Source organism: Mauremys mutica, chromosome 15, assembly GCF_020497125.1.
Source record: "Mauremys mutica isolate MM-2020 ecotype Southern chromosome 15, ASM2049712v1, whole genome shotgun sequence".
NCBI lineage: Eukaryota > Metazoa > Chordata > Testudines > Geoemydidae > Mauremys > Mauremys mutica.
Genome location: NC_059086.1, coordinates 1,374,543 through 1,398,128, shown reverse-complemented (window position 1 = coordinate 1,398,128; position 23,586 = coordinate 1,374,543). Strand labels below are relative to the sequence as shown.

At 63.8% G+C, this 23,586-nt stretch overlaps 1 protein-coding gene across 18 annotated transcripts in view; it reads right to left on the bottom strand.

Moving 5' to 3' along the window:
* SIPA1L3 (signal induced proliferation associated 1 like 3) overlaps positions 1–23,586 on the bottom strand; it is a 117,832-nt gene that overhangs the window by 19,956 nt on the left and 74,290 nt on the right. For all 18 annotated transcript variants that reach the window (XM_044988261.1, XM_044988270.1, XM_044988260.1 and 15 more), the window contains 10 exons: positions 19,115–20,912; positions 18,000–18,130; positions 16,325–16,513; positions 15,815–15,989; positions 15,628–15,731; positions 14,561–14,718; positions 13,444–14,023; positions 11,659–11,933; positions 9,177–9,428; positions 8,091–8,240 (listed from right to left, as the gene is read on the bottom strand). In XM_044988261.1, coding sequence (XP_044844196.1) covers positions 8,091–8,240; positions 9,177–9,428; positions 11,659–11,933; positions 13,444–14,023; positions 14,561–14,718; positions 15,628–15,731; positions 15,815–15,989; positions 16,325–16,513; positions 18,000–18,130; positions 19,115–20,585 — 3,485 coding nt within the window. In that variant the 5' untranslated portion in view covers positions 20,586–20,912. The remainder of the gene's footprint in view (positions 1–8,090; positions 8,241–9,176; positions 9,429–11,658; positions 11,934–13,443; positions 14,024–14,560; positions 14,719–15,627; positions 15,732–15,814; positions 15,990–16,324; positions 16,514–17,999; positions 18,131–19,114; positions 20,913–23,586) is intronic.

Sequence of the window (23,586 nt, the reverse complement as noted above, 5' to 3'; positions counted from 1 at the left end):
AGCCCCCGGCCTGCCGGGGTCCATCCCCGCTCTCCCTCAGGGGGTGTCTGTGCAGCCCCCGGCCTGCCGGGGTCCATCCCCGCTCTCCCTCAGGGGGTGTCTGTGCAGCACCCGGCCTGACGGGGGTCCCCCCCCGCTCTCCCTCAGGGGGTGTCTGTGCAGCGCCCGGCCTGACGGGGGTCCCCCCCCCGCTCTCCCTCCGGGGGTGTCTGTGCAGCCCCCGGCCTGACGGGGTCCCCCCCCCGCTCTCCCTCAGGGGGTGTCTGTGCAGCGCCCGGCCTGACGGGGGTCCCCCCCCCGCTCTCCCTCAGGGGGTGTCTGTGCAGCACCCGGTCTGACCCCCCCCCGCTCTCCCTCAGGGGGTGTCTGTGCAGCGCCCGGCCTGACGCCCCCCCCCCCGCTCTCCCTCAGGGGGTGTCTGTGCAGCGCCCGGCCTGACGCCTCCCCCACCCGCTCTCCCTCCGGGGGTGTCTGTGCAGCGCCCGGCCTGACGGGGTCCCCCCCCGCTCTCCCTCAGGGGGTGTCTGTGCAGCCCCCGGCCTGACGGGGTCCCCCCCCGCTCTCCCTCAGGGGGTGTCTGTGCAGCCCCCGGCCTGACGGGGTCCCCCCCCGCTCTCCCTCAGGGGGTGTCTGTGCAGCCCCCGGCCTGACGCCCCCCCCCGCTCTCCCTCAGGGGGTGTCTGTGCAGCGCCCGGCCTGACGCCTCCCCCACCCGCTCTCCCTCCGGGGGTGTCTGTGCAGCGCCCGGCCTGACGGGGTCCCCCCCCGCTCTCCCTCAGGGGGTGTCTGTGCAGCCCCCGGCCTGACGGGGTCCCCCCCCGCTCTCCCTCAGGGGGTGTCTGTGCAGCCCCCGGCCTGACGCCCCCCCCTGCTCTCCCTCAGGGGGTGTCTGTGCAGCGCCCGGCCTGCCGGGGTCTCCCCCGCTCTCCCTCAGGGGGTGTCTGTGCAGCGCCCGGCCTGACGGGGGTCCCCCCCCCGCTCTCCCTCAGGGGGTGTCTGTGCAGCACCCAGCCTGACGAGGTCCCCCCCGCTCTCCCTCAGGGGGTGTCTCTGCAGAGCCGGCCTGACGGGGTCTCCCCCGCTCTCCCTCGGGGGTGTCTCTGCAGAGCCGGCCTGACGGGGTCTCCCCCGCTCTCCCTCAGGGGGTGTCTGTGCAGCGCCGGCCTGTCGGGGTCTCCCCCGCGCTCCCTCAGGGGGTGTCTGTGCAGCGCCCGGCCTGACGGGGGTCCCCCCCCGCTCTCCCTCAGGGGGTGTCTGTGCAGCGCCGGCCTGATGGGGGTCCCCCCCCCGCTCTCCCTCAGGGGGTGTCTGTGCAGCCCCCGGCCTGCCGGGGTCCATCCCCGCTCTCCCTCAGGGGGTGTCTGTGCAGCCCCCGGCCTGCCGGGGTCCATCCCCGCTCTCCCTCAGGGGGTGTCTGTGCAGCACCCGGCCTGACGGGGGTCCCCCCCCGCTCTCCCTCAGGGGGTGTCTGTGCAGCGCCCGGCCTGACGGGGGTCCCCCCCCCGCTCTCCCTCAGGGGGTGTCTGTGCAGCCCCCGGCCTGACGGGGTCCCCCCCCCGCTCTCCCTCAGGGGGTGTCTGTGCAGCGCCCGGCCTGACGGGGGTCCCCCCCCCGCTCTCCCTCAGGGGGTGTCTGTGCAGCACCCGGTCTGACCCCCCCCCGCTCTCCCTCAGGGGGTGTCTGTGCAGCGCCCGGCCTGACGCCCCCCCCCCCGCTCTCCCTCAGGGGGTGTCTGTGCAGCGCCCGGCCTGACGCCTCCCCCACCCGCTCTCCCTCCGGGGGTGTCTGTGCAGCGCCCGGCCTGACGGGGTCCCCCCCCGCTCTCCCTCAGGGGGTGTCTGTGCAGCCCCCGGCCTGACGGGGTCCCCCCCCGCTCTCCCTCAGGGGGTGTCTGTGCAGCCCCCGGCCTGACGCCCCCCCCCGCTCTCCCTCAGGGGGTGTCTGTGCAGCCCCCGGCCTGACGCCCCCCCCCCCCGCTCTCCCTCAGGGGGTGTCTGTGCAGCCCCCGGCCTGACGCCTCCCCCCCCCCACTCTCGGTTAGGGGGTGTCCATGTAGCACCCAGCCCAACAGGGCCCGGAGCTCGATTGGGGGTGGGGCGGGGGGCTGTGCAGCACCCCAACTTGGGACCTTTCGGTGCTCCTGTAGTGCAGACTGTAAAAGACAATGGCTGGAGCTGGCCAATGCACAGGCCCTGCAGAGATCCTCCCGGAAATCGTTACTGATTAGCCAGAAGAGCGGACCCAGCCAGCCCCGGCCAGCAGGGTTTTCTAGCCCTGCTGCAGCAGCCACCTCGGCCCCCTGGCAGCTGGCTAACAGGAGCACGGACCCCATGGCTCCCTGGCTGGCCAGGCAGTGCCCCCAAGGGGCGGAGAACAGAGACGCCCTCCCGACATCACCACAACGTGTTCCCGAGGGGGCAGACGAGAGCCCGAGGGGGCAGGCCGGTGCTAGGAGGCTGGAGATCACGGCACCGCCCCGCCCGGGGAGAGATGCTCATTTGTCTCTTCAGGTGTGTCTGCAGCCCGGGCTCCAGGACCCTGGGGGGTGGGAGCGTCTCAGCTGGGCCCCACAGCCCCAGTAGGCAGACAGACCATTTGGGGCCCAGAACGAAACGGGGGGGGGGGCAGCAGGCCCAGTGCAGCCCCTAGGGACTCCCCCCTGCATCACCACAAACCCCGCGTGACCAGTGACTCCTGGGCAGAAGGGGGCGCATGGTTTCACGCCCGCTCAGCACAGCGATTGCACGAGGCTCCTCTGCACTAATGGGGAACAATCTCTCCCCCTGGTCTCCAGCTGGGCTCGGCCTGGGCAGCTCCTAGCTGCAGGCAGCTCAGGGCTCAGGTGGCACGATGCCACCCTGGTGCAGAACACTCCTGTGACAGAGAGCCCGCGGCGGCCGGCTACAGGCCAGCAAGGGGCTGGCCTACACTGCAGGACTTCGCAGCACAGCCAGAAGGGGAGCACTGGTGCAAGGGGGCCCGGCCCTCGGGGGGCGAGGGTGGGACGTTACTGACATGAACTGGGACCATATAGATCACTGGTGCAACCAAGGTCCTGTAGTGGCACCAAATTTTGTACAAAGGGGGTCAAATAAGGTGTCTAAGACCAGGTTCTGGGTTGCTGGTTAGGACTGTGCTGTCTGGGTGCGTGTGTCATTTTTGTATTGAAAGCTGTAAGTACTGGCTCTAGACTGACTGTAATTCAAACTTATGCTCTGCTTGTGGGTGACACCCTGTGACGAGCTGGGAATGTTCTTAATGTTCCCTCTGAATACGGTGTTGGTGCCTCAGTGTCCCCTCTGCAGTTCTTAGTATCCAGGTGGTGGATCAGGGGGTGTGATTGCTGCAGAGCAAGGGGCCAGTGCACCTAAATGCCTGACACTGTCTCCTAGCAACCGATGGCCTGGCCCCCCCTCTGCAAAGGTGCCGGCTGAAGGTGTTGGAGACAAAGGGATCAGGTGACCTCCTGACCCGGAAAGGAGCTGAGCAGAGGAGGGGCTGGGGGGGGTCAGTCTGGAGCTGGCTGGGGACGAGGACTGAGGGCAGACGTGGGGGTCTGGCTCACTGCCCCCCAGAATGGACCCGGCTGAGAGGGTCCCATTCTCTGTACCTACAAGCTCTGTGTTAGACCCTGTTCCTGTCAGCGAATAAACCTCTGTGTTACTGGCTGGCTGAGAGTCACGTCTGACTGCGCAGTGGGGGGGCAGGACCCTGTGGCCCCCCCAGGGCCCCGCCTGGGCGACTCGCTGGGGGAAGCGCACGGAGGGGCAGAGGAGGCTGAATGCTCCAAGGAGAGACCCAGGAGGTGAAGCCGTGGGAGCTTCTTGCCCTGCAGACAGTCTGCTCCGAGGGAGAGGAGGCTCCCCACAGTCCTGCCTGGCTTGGTGGGGAGCAGTTCCAGAGCATCACCCGGGGACTCTGTGACAACTGGTGGCAGCGGTGGGATGTACTGCACCCCGTGAATGGCACTGCTTGCAGTGAGTGACTGGGGAGCAGTAAAACGAAGGGGGGATAATGAGGACCAGGCGTGCTGAAGGCTTAAAGAGGAACGGTTTCCGGGAGCGGTTAACCTCTGGGAGTGTGTGACCTGCGAGAAGGACTGTTGGAGTAACGGGGTCCCCCTGAGGACGGCAGGGAGCGGTCTCAGGGGCGGAGGAGTCTGCAGCTCGACCCTGGCAGAGAGGTGGTGACCACGAGAAGGGCTGGCACACCAGGGGTTCTTCCTGGAGACCATGGGGGAGCCACGAGCACACAGGCCTGAGAGTCCAGAGCCGCTTGGGAGCGGTGCAGTGATGGCCTGTCACCATCTGCTTGATGTGATCCTGTGCACACAGAGAGGGTTACGCATGGGGAAGTTCACCCAGGCACAGTTAATTGCGCAGCTGGAGGAGGACCACCGCTCTGAGGAGCAGATTCCTGACCCAGATGGAGCTACAAGAGGATCAGCAGCCAGGCATCCCCGAGAGTCTGGTCCCCAACCAGACGAGGGTCTTCACAATCGGGTTCCCCATCAGGGGATCGGAGACGGATGGGATGGGAGCAGAGCCCGAGAGAGCGAGAGGACCGTGAGAGAGAGCAAGAGCTTGAGGAAAAGCTGCAGGAGAAGCAGCAGCAGCATGGACTGGCGATGGTGGAGCGGGGAGACATAGGGGGCTGCCCAGGGGTCAGTGGGGAAACACGCCTGGGGTGGCGAGACCCTGGGACAGAGAGAACTGGGGTGGTGCAGCCGCAGATGCTGAGGGGCTGTGGGACCTGGTGAAGGTCCCCGGGGTGAAGCCCCTCGCCCTGCCTATGGCCCGGATCCCTGTGCAGACCCAGGAGGGGTCGGGCGGGCTGGTCATTGGGGATCTCCAGGATATCGGCTGGGAGGCCCTGCTGGGGGGTGACTGTGTCTCTCTGGGACAGGATCCAGGCCCTGCTCCGGTAACGGCCGAGGGTTTGAATTCGGATCCAGGGAACCATTTGGCTAGGATGGAAATGGTCAGTGAAAATGCAAATGACCTGGCTGGCAGGGGGGAGGGGCTGCTGGGCTCGGGCTACCTGCCTGCCTGTAACCAGCCCCCTGGGGCTGAGGGGGAGGGAGAGATGCTCCCCGCCCCCCTGCACACTGGAGAGGGGCTCACGCTGGCTCTGAGGCTGTGACCAGAGCAGAGCTCACTGCCTGCCCCCACTGGTTCAGCCAGGGCAGCGCCGAGCACGGGGGGAGCTGAGACCCCAGCTGAGTGGGGGGACACCCAGGCAGGGCAGGTCGGCTGCCAACCAGGTTTGCCTGGTCCAGACGTGCTGCTGGGAAGTGATTACACAGCAGGGAGGGGGCTACCAGGGACAGGGCTCAGGGGGGCTGTGACCCCAGGCCCAGCCAGCGAGAGGGGGCAGGTCCCACTCCCTGCCCCAGCAGCTGAATCCCAGACCGAGCTGCAGAGGGACCCCTCCTTGGAGAAGCTGAGGGGACTTGCTGGCCCCAGCGCTGCAAACCCCCTTGGGGACGGCTGCAGGGACAGAGTCCTGCGGGGAAGGGATCCCTGTACCGGGAATGGGCTCCCCAAGGGGAAGTAGAACTGGGGGGGGATCGGGAGGCAGCTGGTGGTGCCCCAGGAATCCACAGGGTTCTTCCCTTTCGAGCTGCTGGATGGGAGCAGAGTGAGGGACCCCTGCCCCTGGAAGGGGAGGATTGGGAGGAGAAGGGGGGAGACCCCCTGGGGATCTCTTCCCTGAGGTGGGAGCCAATCTCCCCATCAGGTGTTCCCCGTTCAGAGTCACTGGGAAAGCAGCCCAGGACCTGGAGAGAGGTCAAGGACCTGCTGGATTTAGATGGGATCCAGCCGTTCAACAGCCCACGGGCCTCACCCGTGGGGCTGGTCCCCCAGGGAGACAGGATGATCTGGTTTAGTGGGGACCATCGGAAGCTTAAAGCCATCACAGTGTCCAATGCCCACCCCATGCCTAGGCCTGGGGAGATTCTAGACAAGCCGAGGGGGATGGAGAACTTGGCCCTGGCAGACACTGATAACGTGTGTCTTTAGCCAGACCCGGGATGAACAGGTGTCCCAGGTGAAGAGGGGGCTGGGCTGCCCCAAGGAGGTGGGACTGACGGTAACAGCTGGACAGTGCCAGGTGGGGGCGGCAGAGGGGTTGCATCTGGGCACAAGGTGGGAAGCGGCTGCCCAAGCCCAGAGCTGGCCAAGGCCAAGATGGGGGCTCTTAACCAAGGGAGCCCGAATCGCAGCCCAGGGTGCTGGGAAAAGACCCCGTCTCAGTTTGAACCCCAGGGGTATTGGGCTGGCAAAAGGGTTCGAGCCGCATAAACCTTCCCACATGCGGCCTGCGAGTGCCATCGAGCACCCCCGGCCTAAGGGAGGGCGTGAGACTGGACTGTCCTGGTGTAACTCACCCCAAGGAAGGGGAGAGATGCTGGGGCATCCCTGGGAACGTGGGTGGGTTCGAACTTCCCCAGGTCACTGGCTGGAATGACCCCGCTCAGTTCGGTCTCGAAGGGGGGAGAGATGTGACGAACTGGGAATGTTCTGAATGTTTCCTCTGAATCCTGTGTGGGTGCCTCAGTGTCCCCTCTGCAGTTCTTAGTATCCAGGTGGTGGATCAGGGGGTGTGATTGCTGCAGAGCAAGGGGCCAGTGCACCTAAATGCCTGACACTGTCTCCTAACAACCGATGGCCTGGCCCCCCCCTCTGCAAAGGTGCCGGCTGAAGGTGTTGGAGACAAAGGGATCAGGTGACCTCCTGACCCGGAAAGGAGCTGAGCAGAGGGGAGGGGCTGGAGGGGGTGTCAGTCTGGAGCTGGCTGGGGACGAGGAGTGAAGTGCAGATGGGGGGGTCTGGCTCACTGCCCCCCAGAATGGACCCGGCCGAGGGGTCCGGTTCGCGGTACCTACAAGCTCTGTGTTAGACCCTGTTCCTGTCATCGAATAAACCTCTGTGTCCCCGGCTGGCTGAGAGTCCCATCTGACTGCGCAGTGGGGGGGCAGGACCCTGTGGCCCCCCCCAGGACCCCGCCTGGGCGGACTCGCTGTGGGAAGCGCACGGAGGGGCAGAGGATGCTGAATGCTCCAAGGAGAGACCCAGGAGGTGAAGCCGTGGGAGCGTCTTGCCCTGCAGCCAGGCTGCTCCGAGGGAGAGGAGGCTCCCGAGTCCTGCCTGGCTTGTGGGGAGAAGCTCCAGAGCATCACCCGGGGACCCCGTGACACATCCCAGACAAGTTGGTGTCAGCTCTGCCTAGCCTGCTTGATGGCCCATTAAGGACCATCAGCTACACGGCGTTTCCCCGGCTGGCTTGAGGGGTACCCAGCACCCCCGACAATCCACCCCGGGGTGTTTCCCCGGCTGGCTCGAGGGGTACCCAGCACCCCCGACAATCCACCCCGGGGTGTTTCCCCGGCTGGCTCGAGGCTACTGAGCACAGCTACCCCAAGCGAATGCTACCATGAGGTGGCTGGTGAGTGGATCCCTGCATGTCCTGCGGCCGTGCTCTGTGGCCCCCTTATAAACACACCCTGCTCTTAGCCAGGTGGCTCTGGCTTCGGAGCTCAGGTGAAGGCTGCCGGGGCTCGCCAGGCGGGCAGAGGGACAGGGACAGCCCAGAAAGGAAGGGGAACTCCTGTAACAGGCCAGTGCACGGCCCCCACCTCTGCGGCAGCTGCTCCCACCTTGCTGAACACTTAACCTGCTACAGCCAGGGGGGCGGCACCCGGCCGCTGGACTCCAGCGCACCCTCACCCAGCACCGGACAGGACTCTCTGGCCTTTCAGTGGGGAGGAGTTTTGCTGAGCCAGAGCAGAGTAAGAGCTGCAGTAACTGGCTGTGAGACTGACGCGCCGCCAGCCCCCTCATGCCTCCCCTGCTGCTGAAACAGCCTTGCCACTTCCCGGCTTGCTTGGCCTGAGTGCTCTGTTCTGGCCAGGGCTCAGAGGGAGGAGGGTGGTTCATTGCTGGCAATGGGAGATCCCCTCTGTGCAATACAGGACCTAGTGACAAGGGGCACCCCCCGACATGGCTCCAGGCTGCCGGCAGTTGGACGGGCTATCAGACTCGTGCAGCAGGGTGGAGAGGTTAGCACCGCCCCGTTCCTTAGCCTACCTTTCTGGGGACGGCTTATAGCGGGTGTAAGCCGTTCCTTCCAAACCTGGAGTCGAGAAGCTGCCCGACGGCTGCCGATACGGCTGGCCTCTCTCTGCCCCCACTGGGGAGGAGGCGGCGGGATGCGGGGTCTCGGGGAAGCTAACTGGCCTGGGTCAAAGAGACGCACGCAGAGAAAGAGGCTTTCAGTGCTTGGTCTGCCCGAAAGATCCCAACATCCCCCAGAAACCCAGCCCAGCGCTGTGCACTTCCTCCCGCAGCAACAAGCTGAGAGAGCAGAACCATCAGCCCAGAAAGTGCGGAGCCTTGGGCAAGGCAAATGCTGACCAATGCGACGGCCGGAGAACGTGGACAGTGCAGAGGGCGGTCCCTGGAGTGCGTGTGTGTACGTGTGCGCGCACGTTCGTCCTTTGGTGAATGGCAGGTGACACTTCCTCCCAACCCTAACCCATCCCTGCATGCAGGAGACCTGGCGAGTGACAGAGGACCCGACGGGCAATGCCGCTGCGGAGCCACTGGTCCATTTCAGTTCTCAGGAGTCCGTACTGAACGGACCCCCCCACCGGAAGGAAGCTGGAATGCAAAAGGCAAATGGCTGATGGCTGTGAGCAGCCTGTAACCTCGCTGGCTCGGCTCAGGGCGTGGCTAACGCAGGCTGGGGACAGCACCCCAGGCTCTCACCGCAGGTGTCCCTGGTTCAATCTGCCCCCAACCGCTGGAATCCCAGCGTTCAGGATGGTCCGAGAGGAGCCCGCCACACCCTGCGGTAACCACCTTGGAAGAGGCAGATTTCCACCCCCTCTTGCAAGTGTCGTCTGCTAGGCCCTTTTCACAGCCTGCTCCACCCACCGCAGGACGCCAGCCCAGGCAGGAGGGTGTCACAGCCACACAGCTGGGGGGCACCGCAGGGCTCAGGTGTACGCACGAGCCATTTCTGAAAGCCTCACGTACTGACCAGTGTCAGCCTCGTGCGCCACGGCTCTCACTCGCTCGGGCTCCCCACCCACAGGTCACCCCGGCCTCCACACCCCACGGGCTGCCCCTCGGCCTCTGCCCCCCGCAGCTCAGCCCCACGCCCCGCCTTACCTCTTGCTGTGCAGGGGCTGCGGCTCGCGGTACGGGACGACGGAGGTCTGTTTGGGGGGCCTCGTGAGGGACTGAGCATGGCTGCGGGGCGGGGGCTCTGCCCACTTGGCTGCCTGCGAGGAGTTGTGGGAGGCAGGCCCACTCCACTGCCATGCCGAGTTGCTGCGGTACGGCGGGCGGTGCCCCGTGGGCACTCTCTCCAGCTCTGCCTTGTGCTCCATGCTGCTCATTTCGAAGGACTCGGCCCATCCCCTGAAAAGCAAACAGCACTCGTTGCTGCTGGCACGTGAGATTCTCTGCATGAGCGATGGGGCGGGCAGCTAATGCCACCTCTTCCCCTGCCAAGGGGCGAAAGACACTGCGTGCCCCCGCAGCCCGTGCAGCAGTGGGGGGCAGAGGCGCTGCTCCTTGGAGGTTGTGCTGCGTTCCCCACACTGGCTCAGCCCGTTTAATCGCACACCATTGTGTCAGTGGCAGCATCTCCCTGCTACTTGCTAGGACGACGCACAGGCAGCTGGAACGGAGGAGGTGACCTACTTAGCCACACATGGGAAAAACCTGGATGTAGGAGCCTAAAAACGGACGGACAAAACCCTGCCCGCTGGGGCCAGGCTCCCTCGTGGCCCTTGGAGGGGCGTGCGCTGTGCCCCTCCCACCCACAGCTCCCTCTCCACGCCGGAAAGGCTCCAGATGCACCCAGGCTGGAATCCAGCGACCACCCTACTGAATCTGATTGACAGCCGTCTCGGTGCTCATGGCCCCGGCCTTGGGAAAGCCCCCGCTTGGCTCGGTGGTTCGGCGTCGTGCTTCCCCAGGTTACTCTGCTAACGGAGACGCTGCACCAGCCCACGGCTCTGCTTCCTGCACATCCCATTTGCTGCAAAGGAGCAATTCCTGCCCCTGCACTAGCTAGGCCGCAGCCGCAGGCTGCCAGAGGCAGTGCGGGGCCCTCAGCAGCTGGCAATGGCTCAGCCTGGTGGAAAGGGGCCTGCCCCGGCCCCTCATTGCTTCGTTTCATTATGGCCAGCGAGGCAGCAGCACCGCCCGCCCTCGCCAGCGCAAACCTCCTCGGTTCGGGGCAGGGAAATGAGCTGGAGCAAGAGTGTGCTCCAGATTTCTCAGCGTTACTGGGAGCTTTTTGCTGAAAAGAGCCGAGGGGGAAACGCTGAAGGACAATGGCTTGGGGCCTGGCTGCCTACTGCCAGGCAGCGGGAGCCATGCTTAGGCTCCTGGACCCCGGCTTGATTTTCAGCGGTGAGCGGTAACAGCCCTTCCCACTGAAAGCCGGCCACTGACGGGTTTCCCACCCGCCGCGGGAAGGTCGGGCCTAAGGGAAATGGCAGCGGGTTTGGAGGAATCCAGCTGTCACGCTCCTAACTGCGCTGCTGCCGGAGGCTCCAAGCGTTCCCTGCCGGGCGACGTAAGCAATGGCCAGGGAGTGAGCACGGGCACCTTAGCGGATGGCACTTTAGCTGGGCCCCTGGGCTCTCAGCACAAGCAGACAGGAGCGCTCCGAGCGAGGCGGCCCAGGTGCTGACACTCCTGGGAGCACGGCAGGACATCGCCCACTCGCCACGTACGCTACGCTGAGCTCTCGCCTGGGAGGCGCTAAACAGCAGTGCGGCCGTGTGGCGCCGGGGGCTCGGATGGCCTGGAGAGCCCGTCCTTAACGCGTCTGCCTACCCAGTGTACACGGGCCCAGAGAGACTCGGGGTTCAAATCCCAGGCGCACGCTCCATGCTGTACATCTCCCCGGGCAGCTTGCTGCAGGCGGCCCTTTCGCTGCAATCCAGCGCCCGACTGAGAAACAAGCCCCGACGCGCCGAACTGGGGCCTGCGGCACAGCACGGTCACTGCCCAGCCCCTCGCTCCCAGCGCAGGAACCAGCTTCGCACAACTGGCCATTACGGTACCTGCACCCTGCTCTAGGACATCAGCCGTCTGGCTTCCGAGCAGAAAACTCGGCTCCCATCCCTGCAACATGCTGCCGCTCCAGGAGCCGCCGTTCGTGTGCACGGCCGGGTTTGGGGTTTGATTTGGGAGGAGAAGCTGCCTACAAGTTTATCACTGTCTGAACTTGCCCGGCACAGCCGCAGAGCAGGCGTGGCTTAGAAGCCAAAGCACAGAGAAAGCTGCAGGGGCCACATGCAAATCAGTTCATAAATGGGCCCAACTTAACCCTATCAAAGCCAGACAACTCTGAGCAACGCTCCCCCCAAGTTGGCTCTCAGGCTCATGGCCCGGCCCAGCCCTCTGCCAGCCATTGCCCCAGGGGCGGAGCCAGATCGCGGTGGGCCCCCCCCCCCCCGTCTGTGCTCCCGCCAATATACTTCCCTTTTAACGAAAGCTTAACGGCAGGTTGGCTCCCCCAAGCCGCGGTGCAGCGGCGGGCCCGAGCCGAACCCGACCGCCCTGGCACCACCGCGCCTTGCTAAGCGAGGCCCCGGCACTGCACCTTGGGGCCGAGCGCGGGCGCCGGTACCTGCGAGGGACGCCGTCCTCATGGGGCGGGATGATGACCACTTTCACCGTGACCGAGGTCCGCAACAGGTCGATCATCTGGTCGTGGGACAGCGTCACCACGGCGACTTTACAGATCTCCACCAGCCGGCTGCCCTGCCGGAGCCCCGCCTGCCACGCAAAGCCGTAGTCCTCCACCTCGGCCACCGTCCCGTCATACTTCACATGGAAGCCGAGCTGGCCCAGCCCGTTTCTCCGCAGGGTCATGTCGACCGTCTCACAGCCCGAGGTCATGACCTGCGGTTTGGGGAGGGAGCAGTCACCACACCAGGCAATGCAGAGACCTGACCCCCCGGCGCCGTCTGTTTGGAGGCAGCTTGGGCTGAAACCAGCCTGCGGCCTCAGCATCTCATTTGGTGCCGGCTTTCCCCTGCTCCCGCCCGCACACGCTGCTGCCAAGGGCTCAGGAGCTCGTCGAGCAGGGGGGCTCAAGCGTTTTTACTGGCGACCCCTTTCACAGCGCAAGCCTCTGAGCGCGACCCCCCCCCCCCTTATAAATTAAAACCCCTTTTCTGTATCTTTAACACCATTCTAAATGCTGGAGGCAAAGCAGAGTTTGGGGTGGAGGTTGACAGCTTGCGACCCCCCATGTAATGACCTTGCGACCCCCAGTTTGAGACCCCCTGTCGTATAGGGACAGAGCAGCCTGTTTGCTTGGCCTGGCTGCAGCAGAGAGCCTGCTCGGATGCTGCCACCCTCTGGCAGCTGAGCGCCGTGGGGCGGTCCGACCTCGTGCCCAGCGTGGAGGTCCAGGTTTCACGGACAGGCTCTGCACCCTGCTCAGGCTCCTCTGCCACAATACGGGTGCATTTGTACTGGTGTTTTTCACTCAACCCTGCCCTGTGCCTTCCTCGCAGTCACCAGGCTCGACAGCGCTAACAGCGAGCGCCCCGGGGAGCCACTTTGCTGCTGTTCGCGCCGTGGGGATCGGCTGGTTGTGGGCAGCCCCTCTAACATGGCGTGTGCAAAGCTGCGTCCTGCCGCGCTCGCGGCCGGCATTCAGTGCTCTGCCAGCAGTGCGCACAGGGCACTCCCCTCTGCTGGGCTCCTGTGCGTTTCACCTCTGCCTGCCACTGCTGGGCTCCCCTGGCCCCCCAGATCTTGCAGAGGACAATCGGGCCCCTGGAGATGAAGTCCCAGGCAGATGGCCAGACCCTGGGCTGATTGTGACTGGAAACGGGGTCTGCATACAGTGGGCGAATGAACACGAACAGCAGCACCATGAGGAGACAGGAGCCCGAGACAGTCACTTGGAATCCCATGTGTGACCCCACCACACCCACTTGCAGCTGGAAACATTCTGCCCACACTACTGAGGAGGCAGTTTGACTAGCAGGCAGCCAGGCCACCTGGGTTCCATCCCCAGCTCTGGGAGGGGTGTGGGGCCTGGTGGTTAGAGCAGGGGGGGCTGGGAGCCAGGACTCCTGGGTTCTATCCCCGGCTCTGGGAGGGGAGTGGGGCCTGGTGGTTAGAGCAGGGGGGGCTGGGAGCCAGGACTCTTGGGTTCTATCCCCAGCTCTGGGAGGGGAGTGGGGCCTGGTGGTTAGAGTGGGGGTTGGGAGCCGGACTCCTGGGTTATATCCCCAGCTGTGCCACTGATCTGGTGTGTCCCCCCTTGGACAGTCTCTACCTCCCCTCTTACCCCCTTCGTCCGTCTCATCTATTAGGTGTGGAGGTCTCTGTGCAGCTCCCAGCACAACGGGGCCCCCGGGCGTGACACTAAGACACCAGCCAGCTTAGCTCCTACCTTGAGTCGCTGCACGATCTCCTTGATGTCCTCGGGGCTGCTGTCTGCGGCCTGGATGGAGACGTGGTCCCCTCTGCCGTAGAAGATCCGGAGGGTGCCGGGGTCGGGAGTCCAGCCAATCACATCCCCACAGAAGCAGTTGAACACCACCTCCTTGGTGCCAAGGTCCAGCAGGACGATGAACTCGTTGGAGATGGCCAAGATGCACTCAATCTCCACCCCCTGGGCAAAGTCCTGGGCTGAGACGCGCCAGGCGATGGCCCCGCTGCTGTACTGCTCCGCCCCCACCCGCGCCTTCATCTTCTCCTTCTTCTTGGAAGTCAGGGAGATCAGGTTGAATTTCCCCGTGGAGTCGATGGGCGTGTTAGTGATGCAGTTCTCCGCCAGGTCCTTCAGGTACTCCTGCCTGGTGCGCGTCGCCATGGTGTGGAACTTGTCAGACTTGTGCGCGGCGTTCTCGGCATTGATCACCTTGGCCAGTAGGAAGTCTCTAAAGACGTCAGACTTGCGGAAGGTGACGCCGCCGCTGGGGATGGGGGGGCCGAAGGGTGGAGCATCTTTGGATCTGGTCACAGCCACGCTTAGGGAACGAAGGGGAGGAGAAGAACTGCTTAGAAGAGCGGTCTCCTGCTAGCACAGCAGCTTCAGGACACAGCCTGTGTCTTCCCGGGTCGGGCTAGGTGTGAAAACCAGCTCGGGATTTCTGTGCGCCTGGAGGAAGATGCCTCTTGTGGGGCGGGCCCCTGAAAGGCACCTCCAAGTAGGGCACCAGGCCCTGTGGCCCCAGTCTACTTGGAGCGATTCCCGGCGCCTGGCAGCAGCTCTCTGGATGCTGGGGGTTGTCACAGCTGCAACTCTCCCCAGAGCAGAACGGGAGGAGAAGCATTAACTCAAGCCACTGACACCTCCCCGACCCAGTGACTGCCTGTAGAATTCCCTCTTGTTCGCTCCCACAGCCAACCTGAGACCTCGCCAGTGCAAACAGGCATCCTTCCACCCCAGCACCTGCGGCCGGCTGAGCGGCGGAGCCGACAGCACCGTCCCGGTGCACAAAGCCAAGGGGCTGGCAGGTGTCTGAAAGCTAACGGTGGGTGGGTTAGCAGCAGGCCAGGCTTACCTATAGCAAACGTTATCAGTGCAAGGGCTGTGGACTCTGACAATAATAAAGACATGCTGGAAGTGTGAGCGGATATTCTGGGGGGTGAAAGGCAACGCTCCAGGCTCCTGGAAGATGATTGTGACTATGTCGTTTCCTATGTGCCGCTTCCTTAGTAGCTACCGAGGTAAGAACAAAGACGTGTTAGTGCCCCGGGTGCTGAGGACAGACAGGGTTAACAAGCAAACAGGGGCGAGGCAGATGACAAAGGCTCCGGGGGACCTCGCCAGCCGGTCAGACGGCGAGAGAAGAAGCAGGCAGGAGAACCAGGCCTGACCCAGCACAGAGACGTAGCCACAAGATTTGAAATGTTAAAGTGAATCCCACTTGGGAAGCCTGGGCCGCTGGCAGCTGCATGGAGAGCGGGATCACCCTGCACCTCCCAAACCAGCGAGCACCACGCTGCTGTGTTCTCCCCGCCAGAGCACGTGGAAGGACTCTGCCGTGCCAGAGCCACAATCACCGCTGGCTTTGGGGGGAGCCCGGCAGACTGCTCTCGAGCCGAGCTCTCTGTGCCCACGGCACGGCTCCCTGGCAGACGGGGAAAGGTATCGAGACTCAGGTCAGTTCCTGGCAGCCAGGGCAGTCGGGCGTCCAGCTCCGATTACAAGCCCAGATTGTCAGGATCCAGCTGCTATTCGCCCCCAGCCCAGCACAGAGGAGGGATGGGCCAGTGGGCAGGAGACCCAGGTTCTCTTCCCAGCTCTGCCACAGACTCCCCACGTGACCTTGGCCAAGTCATTCAGTCTGGCCGTGCGTCAGCTCCCGGCAGCGCGTCCAGCAGGGACGACAGCCCTGCCCCCTCCTGGGGCGTGTGAGGATGAATCCACTGAAGAGCGTGTAACAGAGCATGGATGCTTCTCCTCCCTTATACATCTGCAGGATCCTCCCCCGCCCACGCTGCCTGACAGCCGAGCCCAGGAAGTGAGGGGGATGCGGACACCGGTTCTCAGAACAGCTGGTGCGCGGCAGAACTCGACTCGGCAGGCCGGAGACCCGCAGGCTCTGCCAGCCGAAGGGCCGTTTACCTGCTGCCGGTTGTTGAGCGTGTAGGGGAGCATCGTGGAGACGTGGAACATGATCTCGTAGTCCTGATAGGTGGTGTACAGAGAGTGGGTGCCGGTGGAGTCAGCTGCGAAGCAGAGCAAGAGAAGAGACGGTGTGAGGGGCGAGCCAGCCGACGCGCCGGCGAGCTCCGCGCGCGCCAGGACTTACTCTTCGTGTCCAGCTGCGCAGCGTACTTGCCGAAGTTCTTCAGACAGACCTTCTCCCCGACGAGGGAGAGGAACTCGTCGAAGGCTGGCCCCGCCTCCTCGTTATTGTACATCTCCTCCTCGGAGCTCTGGCCTGCTTTGCAGTACAGGATCCCCACCTTGTGCTTCCTGCAGAGCTGCGGGGTGGGAAGGGGGGTGAGACGCCGCCTGCTCATTCACCAATCTCCCACCAGCAGGCACCAGCCCAGCCCAGAGGATGGAGTGCTCAAGAGGGCCTAGGGGACTTAGGAGCACGAGTCCCATCAGAAAGGGGATGGAGCCCCACCACCAGCTCTGCTGCGAGACCAGCTCTCTACCTTTGCAGACTGGCTGCATGCTGTGCCCCTCTTCTACCCGAGCTCAATGCCGATCCCCGAGCCAGCCTTGGGGCGGGTCTCCCCCAGCTGGCAGCAGGACCCCCAGAGGGCACGAAGCACAGCTCAGCACTGCCCGTCGGCCGCACACGACTCACCCCCTGCTCGTCAAGTTTCAGGAGCTGCTCCGTGACTTTCGGCGTGTTCGTGGCAAGCCGCAGACAGTGGATGTTCAGCTCGGGGACCACGTACTCCAGCACATCCTTCAGGGGGAGGCCACGCACCGTCCCGTGCTTGGTGGTGGTGGGAGTCGCGTCCTCCAGGATGGAGCCTCGCAGGGTCACGAGCTGCACCAACACATGAAGTGGGGAGAGGAGAAGATACATTAGAATCCTGGTCTCTGGGAACCGGCATGTCTCTGCGCAGACCTCCTGGCCACCTTCAGCCCTGAGCTCGCCACAGAAATCCTGCTTAGAGAACTAAGAATGAGATGGCTTTGCGTCGGGAGGCCTGCAGCGTGCTGTGCTGTGATGTGGCAGGCCAGCGAGGGGCTCTGCGAACCTGCAGGGATGAGCTCCGCTTAGGAAAACACACCGTGCTGTCTAGCCTCAGGAACCACTGCAACCTTAAGGTCTCCAAACAGACAAGCCAATGTAAAAATAAAGCCAAGTATCGGCATTCGGCACACTTATGATTTGTACAGAGGTAGCACCTAGAGCCCCCAGCTGTGCCGGGCGCCGCCCAGGCCCCGACCCAGGCCGGGGCCCGACAGAGACAGTCCCTGACTCGGAGGCTCCCAGTCTGAACCGACAAAACAGGCACAAACTGGGAGAAAGGGGGTGAGGATCCTCACCCCCATCTCACAGAGTGGGGGAAACAGGCCCACGGAGATGCAGTCGTGCCCAAGGTCAGACAGTGTCTCTCTCCAGCCGAACCCCTTCACCGTGGAGCCCCCCTTCTTTTACATGTACCAATCAAGCAGTGCAGCCCCTCTTCGGGATCTCCTTGCTCTCTGCCTGCCTGTCGGAAAGGTGGCGAATCTCTGGAGCCTCCCCGCCCCTTGCACCGACTGCAGGTGGCCCTGGCTCTTCATTCGAGCCACACACCTGGCCTGGGAACGAGTCGCCAGCCCAGCCCCTTTGCCCGCTGCGGGGCCCTCAGCACCTGCTATTGCAGAGGCCAGCCCAGGAGCGCCCCAGGAACGGGAGCCCACAGCTGCGCCGGGTGCTGCACAGGGCTGCCAGCCCCGGGCTCGCAGGGAGAGCGGAGAACGTGAGCCACGGCGCCCTCTGCTGGGGGCCAGTCAGATTCCGAGGGCTGTTCGAAAGTCTCTGCGCACGGGGATGTACGCCCAGGGTTAGAGGACTCGAGTCGCCTGGCCTGTGGTAGGGAGCCCCGGGCTTCTGCGTCTACATTTGAACCCTGGGTTTTCCAGCCGGTGCTCGAACCCAGGGCTCTGGCATGCACACAGCAGTCCGGGCGCCCCCGCTCCAGCCCTAGGACCGCAGTGCCCGCCCCACACAGTGTCCGGAGGCAGCTGCAGCAAAGCACTTACGCAGCTTCTAGCAGTGCTCTGCTGAGTGTGGCCTGGTCCCCCAGCGGCTCAAGCCCCACAGCTGCAGGGAGGGACCCAGCGCCACACTCCCCTGGGAAGGTTAGCGCCACAGCGTACCAGAACCCGGCTTGTGCCCACGGGACGAGGCTGGGGGCCCTCGGACACAGGACCGACAGACGTGGTTTTAAGAGGCTGTTTCAAAAGTCCCCCTAGGTCTGGAATACAGACACGCACGCGCTCGCGGGAGGAGAACGCAGCCGTGGCCGCCCCGGACGTACCTCGCTGGTCCGGAAGATAATCCTGTACTGATACTGGGGCCCGTACTCTTTATGATCCTCCAGCTTCTCTCTCCTGATGCTCACAGCCACTGGTCCCAGCTTCTCATCCACTCCAAAGTAGTTGGAATGCTCTGAAAAAGCAAGGAGATGCCTTGCCAGAGAACAGGCAGGCACTGCTCTCTCCCGAGCCGGACACCGGGTGGAGGGGCCGTTTGAGCGAACGGCATCCCGGAGACGAGTCGCTGATGTGCCATCAGCAGAGAGCAATGGGCCCGTCAGAGCGGAGCTCGTTGTTACGGAGCCCTGACACTACGCAATAGCACATGGAAGCTAGTTTTAGAGCACGCAGGAATATAAACCCTAGTACGTGCCATGAGGGACATCCTAGTTCCGGTGCAATGCTCAGCACTGGCAAACTCGGTAGGACCAAATCTGCCCCGCCCATGAGCTACCCTGGGAGATATACAGACGCCCATCCGCCCCTGCAGGGTTACTATTATAAAAGCCCCAAACCACCAGCCCCCCCACTAAAATTCTGTAAGCCCAGCCCCACATTAGACCCGCCAACAGACCCCTTGGGAACAACCCTACAATAAGAAGCCAGGCTGTGGGCACAGAGTCACAACAACAAACCCGGTAACGTTTCAGCCCCAAGGGGATCAGACACAGAGCTGTTCACCCCTCGTGCGGGACGACACAAGGCAGAACACGGACGGCTGATACAGACACACAATTAGCATGCGGAACTCACTGCCACATGTATCACTGAGACCAAAAACGTAGCAGGGCTACATAGTTCCAGAGAATGGCCAGAGCCAGGCGTTAGCAGCCCAGGCCTGGGGGAGGGACAGCTCAGTGGTTGGAGCATTGGCCTGCTAAACCCAGGGCTGTGAGTTCAATCCTTGAGGGGGCCATTTAGGGAACTGGGGCAAAAATCTGTCTGGGGCTCGGTCCTGCTTTGAGCAGGGGGTTAGACCAGATACCTCCTGAGGTCCCTTCCACCCCGACAGTCTTGGATTCTGACCTGGGGGAGCTGAACAGGACGGGCGGCAGGACACCCCAGCTTGGCAGGGCAGGGCTACAGGTGACGGCCCGAGGCGCTGCCGGGGCATTACCTTTGCCGTGGAAATAGAGCTGGTAGTAGTGGGCCCCCAGGTCGACGTGCTCCACGTTGTAGCGCGTTAGCCGGCTGGGGCTCCTCTGCAGCTCCCTGGGGACCTCCAGCACGGAGATGCTGGCGTTGGTGCAGTAGGTGTTGAGGGAGGGCTCCAGGAAGCCTCCCTCACCCGCGGCCCCGCTGGGGGAGCCGGCCGACGCCCTGGAGAAGCTGACGTTGCGCTCGCACATGCCACCCACCTCGTTGCGGAAGTGGGGGCAGCTGAGCAGCAGGTCGTTGCTGTGGTTGTCCCCGAGGTCGTGTTCCAGGTTCTCCTTGTAGTCGAGGTCTTCAGTGCTGGCGAAGGCCGGGTCCAGGCCGCCCAGCCCGTACGCCCGGGAGAGGGCAGCCGAGACGGCGGAGGCGGCCGAGGCGCCCGTCGTGGTGTTTCTCCGCTGCGCCACCACCACCCGGTTGGCTGCCACCTGGTTGAGGTCGAAGAGCAGGCTCTGCACGTCGTAGTGCGCGAAGGTCTTCTGGCAGACCCAGGCCTTGCCACCCTCCTCCTGCTCCAGCAAGGCCCTCCCGGGCTCCCCATCGCTCCGGCTGCTCCGCAGCTTCCTGAAGATGGAGTCGCCTCCTGCCTCCCCCTTGGGGCCCTTCTTGCGGGGCTTCTCCTTCGGGGGAGTGGGGGAGCCCTCAGGGGGGAGCCCCAGGCCGTTCCTCATGTCCGCCTTGGCGCTGCTAGCCACGTGCAGGCTGGAGGCCGTGCTGGCGTCGGCCCGCAGGTCGCTCAGCTTCTCGGCCGCCAGGCGGCGCTGGGCCGGCGTCTCGGCGCGGAGCTCGCGGAGCATGTCGAACAAGCTCTGCTCCGAGATGCCCTGCACGTCTATGGAGGAGGTGCTGCCATACTCGCGGAAGAGGGGCAGGCCGCCCCCCAGCTTGGTCCCACGGGGCTCCAGGGTCTCTTCCAAGTCACACTCGCTGAGGGTGATCTCGCTGTTACTCCTGTTGCGCAGCGGGACGAAGGCCCTGCCAGGCGATCGAGGCCAACCCTCCTGGAACTCCACGTCCTTGGATCTCCTCCTGGAGAGCCGGTGCAAGCCCCGGAGCCCCGAGGAGCCCAGGCTGGTGGGAGGCGGCTGCTGCCCATTCTGAAAGCCCTTGGGTGAAAGAAAAGTCCTGCTGCTGCCTGTCGCTGCTTCCATGTCCCTCGAGGGGCTTGGAGTGGCCGGATCCTTCAGTGTGTCTCTCTTTGGGGGCCAGTCGGCAATCCTGGCACGCACGCCCATCTTCGGCATGGCGGGCGTGGTGGTGGTGGGCCGTGGCCCGGGCAGAGCGTCCCCAGCTGGCTGCGAGCTGCTGCCATTCTGCGCCCAGAACCCTGGCGAGAAGTAATCGCCCCGCGTGCCAGCCAGCCCGTCGCCCCCCTTCAGCGCCGGTCCGCCAACATCCACGCTTGCCTGCGGAATGGGTCGATAGGATGTCATAGTCCAAAGTCAGCACTAAACCCTACTGCCAGGGGGAAAGCTCCACTCATCTCTGGCGCGCCGGGGGCCCCTCAGCCATTGCTGGGTGCAGCTGGGGCGGAGTGGAAAGGCCCGGGCTTGCCAGAGCCAGCGTTACGACTGTCTGCCTGCTCGCCCCATGCTGCCATCCTCGCCCCTCGGGAGCCTGCAGCCTTTCACCGGGAGGCCACAGATCGGACGTGGTCTGAGGGGAAGTCACTGCTCAGCCCTCGCTCCCAGCTGGTGCTGCTCCAGAGACGACAGTTCCAGCCGCAGGCCAGGCGGGTGCAGGACCATTTTCCAGGCCTCCTAAAACAGGGAGAATAAAGGGAAACATTAGCAAGACGCTGGAGAAAGACTGAGTTTGTAAGTTCTTTGCAATGCTACTCCCAGCAGCAGGCCTGCAGCTTTACCCAGGGCCTCACTTCTCACCTGGAGCCCCAGCCCGCAGACAGCGGCTGGCTCCTCCCCATTTCAAAGGGGAGATGTGAGGCCAAGGAACCGTCACCCTGGGAGTCTGCAGCAGAACCCACAGCCAGTGCCTTACGCAGACTGGCTTTTCCAGGCTCCGGGGCAGTCTGCCTTGCACGCTGCTCGGCAGCCTGACACCCAGATCTTTCGATTCGGAATAAAACCAAATTAACCCCCACCCCTGCTAATTTCCCACAAACGGGAACCCTGCATTCTGACCGGCTCAAGCGTTAATCACAAGTCCGGCCCCCTTCGGTGTGACTGACACAGGGAGCGACGCTGGGACAGGACTGACGGCTGCTAGATTAGGGCCTGGTCTACACTGGGGGGGGGGGGGTCGATGTAAGATACACAACTTCAGCTGCGGGATCGACGGCCGCGGCTCCCCCGCTGACTCCGCTACCGCCGCTCGCTCCGGTGGAGTTCCGGAGTCGACGGGAGCACGTTCGGGGATCAATATATCACATCTAGATGAGACGCGATAAATCGATCACTACCTGCCGATACGGCGGGTAGTCTGGACGTACCCTAGGCTGCATGTAAAATCTTTGCAGGTTCAGTTCCTAGTTTTGTCCTGATCAGAAGTTTGTGTATTTAAAGCTGACTGTACTGAGGGTGCAAAGAACGAGTGCCACTGAAATGCACAACTGTGTGTCACATGCTCTGTACTGATAACAGGTAACTGGAGATTCCCCTCGAGGTCCAGGAAGGTTGATTTGCCCACTTGACTGACTGATAACAGTCCAGTCCCGCACTCCAGCTCCACCCAAAGACCCCTCCTCAGGTAAAAGCAGGTCAGACCTTTCCCCAGGGTTAGAACAGCTCAAGTGGGTGGTGTGGCCAGCATCAGCTAAGCCATAAGAAACTGAGCGACAGCTGCAGCACAAGATGGATTTAAAGCCACAAAGCAAGAGAAGCCCTGAGTTCAGACTGAATCTGCCCAGGCACCACAATGGAGAGGAGGCCGCTGCAGGCCCTGCCAAGCTGAGCCAAATGAAGAGACCGCCGAGCAGACTGAACACGAGGGGACCTTCCCTCTGCTCCCAGGACTGCTCAGTATCCCTGTCCGGCTTCCTGCAAGGCCAAGTACACTAGGCACCGGATCCCCCTCGGCCACAGGCTGGCTGATTCCCTGAAGGAATTCGAAGGCACTGCTGAGGCGGGATTTCCCTTGACAAAAGCCGGGCTGACTCGCCCCGACCTCTCGGGGTCGCCCGTGTAGCTGAGAATTCTGTTCATTGGGACCAGGCTCTTATCCCTACAGTGAAATCAACCATCTGACCCATTTATATAAGGCAACAACATTTCAGCTGAATAATAAATGCATCTAATACTGCAGCTGGAACAGCTCCCAAGTGTGTGGAAGGTGGGCAAAGGATCTCGCTGGCTAGAAAACAACTGAACTGTGGCTGTGAATTATCAGTGGCCCTGTCTCCTCCCCTCCCCCCCTCCCCCAAATGTTTTCTGAAATACCAATTGGATCTTCTGTCTACAGCTGCAGAGTGCGGCCCGTTGGATTGCTGGTGCCTCCCATAACATGGGGAGCCTTCGGCTACCTAGCACCGTGCAGACCTCCAACCGAACCCGGCAAAGGGCTGCTCCAGGGATCGCATGGCTGCCATCCTGAGCTCCCTGGCTGCACTCGAGCAGAGCAGGGGATTTCAGCCAGTCGGTCTGTCAGTGTCTGCAGAGCAAGGCCACTGAAAGTGGAAATGTTTCCATAAAACAAAAATATAGCGCAGCACCGTTCCCATCTGGCCCTTCTGCAAAGCCAAGTGATTTGCAGAGACTCTCTGACCTGCCCCATGGTCGCGCCCCACGGTGCCAGAGCCGGCGCTCTACGGTGCCCCCCTGTGGCAGAGAATCTGTGACCCGCCCCATGGTCGCGCCCCACGGTGCCGGAGCCGGCGCTCTACGGTGCCCCCCTGTGGCAGAGAATCTCTGACCCGCCCCATGGTCGCGCCCCACGGTGCCGGAGCAGGCGCTCTACGGTGCCCCCCTGGGGCAGAGAATCTCTGACCCGCCCCATGGTCGCGCCCCACGGTGCCAGAGCCGGCGCTCTACGGTGCCCCCCTGGGGCAGAGAATCTCTGACCCGCCCCATGGTCACGCACACGCCCCACGGCGCCGGAGCAGGGTGCTCTACGGTGCCCCCCTGGGGCAGAGAATCTCTGACCCGTCCCATGGTCGCGCCCACGCCCCACGGCGCCGGAGCAGGCGCTATACAGTGCCCCCCCTGGGGCAGAGAATCTCTGACCCGTCCCATGGTCGCGCACACGCCCCACGGTGCCGGAGCAGGCGCTCTACGGTGCCCCCCTGGGGCAGAGAATCTCTGAACCATCCCATGGTCGCGCCCACGCCCCACGGCGCTGGAGCAGGCGCTCTACGGTGCCCCCCCGGGGCAGAGAATCTCTGACCCGCCCCATGGACGCGCCCCACGGCGCCGGAGCCGGTGCCCCACGGAGGTAGCTGCTGCACAGCCCTGGAGAGAGGCAGTCCCTGCTCTGAAGAAC